The sequence below is a fragment of the Sinocyclocheilus rhinocerous genome, unplaced genomic scaffold (genome assembly GCF_001515625.1).
Source record: "Sinocyclocheilus rhinocerous isolate Xijiao unplaced genomic scaffold, SAMN03320098_v1.1 scaffold1719, whole genome shotgun sequence".
Taxonomy (NCBI): domain Eukaryota; kingdom Metazoa; phylum Chordata; class Actinopteri; order Cypriniformes; family Cyprinidae; genus Sinocyclocheilus; species Sinocyclocheilus rhinocerous.
In genome coordinates this window covers 415,981-417,968 of record NW_015664048.1, presented here as the reverse complement: position 1 = coordinate 417,968, position 1,988 = coordinate 415,981, and the positions used below count along the sequence as shown (strand labels likewise).

At 37.4% G+C, this 1,988-nt stretch overlaps 1 protein-coding gene across 1 annotated transcript in view; it reads right to left on the bottom strand.

The window, feature by feature from the left end:
• ecel1 (endothelin converting enzyme-like 1) overlaps positions 1–1,988 on the bottom strand; it is a 49,008-nt gene that overhangs the window by 32,256 nt on the left and 14,764 nt on the right. Inside the window, exons 3-4 of the mRNA XM_016540177.1 lie at positions 1,574–1,953; positions 3–68 (exon numbers count right to left, since the gene is read on the bottom strand). Of these exons, the coding sequence (XP_016395663.1) occupies positions 3–68; positions 1,574–1,953 (446 nt within the window). The remainder of the gene's footprint in view (positions 1–2; positions 69–1,573; positions 1,954–1,988) is intronic.

Here is a 1,988-nt window from a genome sequence, read left to right as displayed (position 1 = left end):
GTCATAGGCCCCCCCCCCAGGCGATCGATTTCCTTCATGTTGATGCACGAGCGGTAAAACTCTTTCACCTGTGGGAGAAAATAAGAAGTTTTAATTAAAATAACACTTCAAAGGATATTTTAAACATTTTATTTATTTGCAATTAAATAAATATTTTTTATTATCTTAAAAGATTTGTAAAAAATATTTTCCTATTGAAATTAGGAAAGTAATATATACATATATATATATATATATATACACACAGAAACATTTTTACATTTGAATCAGGATAAAATAAGAAATTGAAAACAAAATTGTACATTCAATCACGTGGTTTTAATTATAATATTCAATCAAAGATATTTTAAAAGTAAGATAAACAATTATTTATTTCTAATGAAACATGAATATTTTTAATAATATATCTTTTCCTGGTGAAATCTCTGAATACAATATATAGTCCGTTATATTGTATATGGTCCTTATATATATATATACACATACTACGGGGCCGTTGAATGCTTGAATCTGATTGGCTGACGAACATTCTAAGGTGTGCAATTATTTTCAGGGAAACGCAGAGCACGGCGAACATAGTTCCAGGCAGTTCTGGACTGCATTACATGTCCATATCACTTCGCCAAATTATTTAAGTTCTTTCAAAGGTCCTTACAGTCTAACAACAGCAAAATAACTAAAACCCACAACGACACTGGCCAAACAAATAAATATAGTAAACAATAGGATAAAAACGACAGATCATTTCCATGTTTTTGCCACAAAATTAAATTTTTATTATGTACGGAAAGCACATACTATATCTCTCCCACTCTTTCTCTCACATAGTCGCACACACAGTTTGCACACACGTTAACATACGCGCTAATGTTGTTAGCGGTACTCTAGTCTCAGCCTCAGACGTCACGCCTACGTAGGGCTGCACGATAAATCGAAATGGAATCGAGATCGTGATTCAACAGAAGCTGCGATTGTCATGCGTATCTTTCAGTGAAGCACGGTTCTGTGATCAGCAGTAAATCTCCATCCAAAGAAGCGAAACGAATCGGGACATCTGAATCAATACCCAGCCCTAATCTCTCTATATATATATATATATATATATTGCATATTTATAACAAATCATGAGAAGCTGAATGCAAAATCGTTTGATGCCCTTATAGTGTTTTTGTTCCAGAAACACTTTCTCAATAAATATAAAATAAAAAAGATATTTATATTCGAATATGACTAAAAATATGAGAAATGTAATTCTAAATTACCAAAAAAAATATTAGTAATTTAAAGTAAAGTAATTTTATTAGGATATTTTCCTGATGATATTAAAACAGCATCATCACAAAATTATTTTATGTAAAATATAAAACCTATATTCTTACAATTTCTGAATAAAACTTGAGAAATTTAATGAAAAGTCATAAATCCAATCACATATGGGCAAAAAATGTTAAAGGTGTCTGAATAAATTTTGGTTTGACTGTATGTCAAAATTGATACAAAATTGTGCAGATTTAAATATATAATAAACAAAATGCATTGAAACCAAGCAAATATTCCGAGTGTGTGGTTGTACCTTTCTCTCGGCACTATCCGGCTCTTTCCTCTGGACCGGCACCTGTAGGAGGCGCTGCAGCTTCTCCTGGTTCTGTTCTCCGATGGCGGTGATGATCCCGTAGCTCAGTTTATCCTCCGGTATCCCATGTCTCCGGAGCCACCCGCCGCAAGCGAAGCTGTAGAAGTCGTGACAGGGCTGGACGCTCGGGTCGACGTTCCCCTGGATGAAGCGCGCGGCCCGGAGCAGCGAGCGCCGCTTTACACAATCCTGACGACACTGGGAATCCTGCGCTTCCAGCGCCAGAAACTTCAGCGCCAGCATGCATCCGAGAATCACGCACATCCCCGCCGCGAACACTAAAGCAGAGAGCAGGCAGATTTCGCGCCGGCTCCAGCGGGCCGGAGCCCCGCCCCCGGCCCCGCCCTTGACCCCG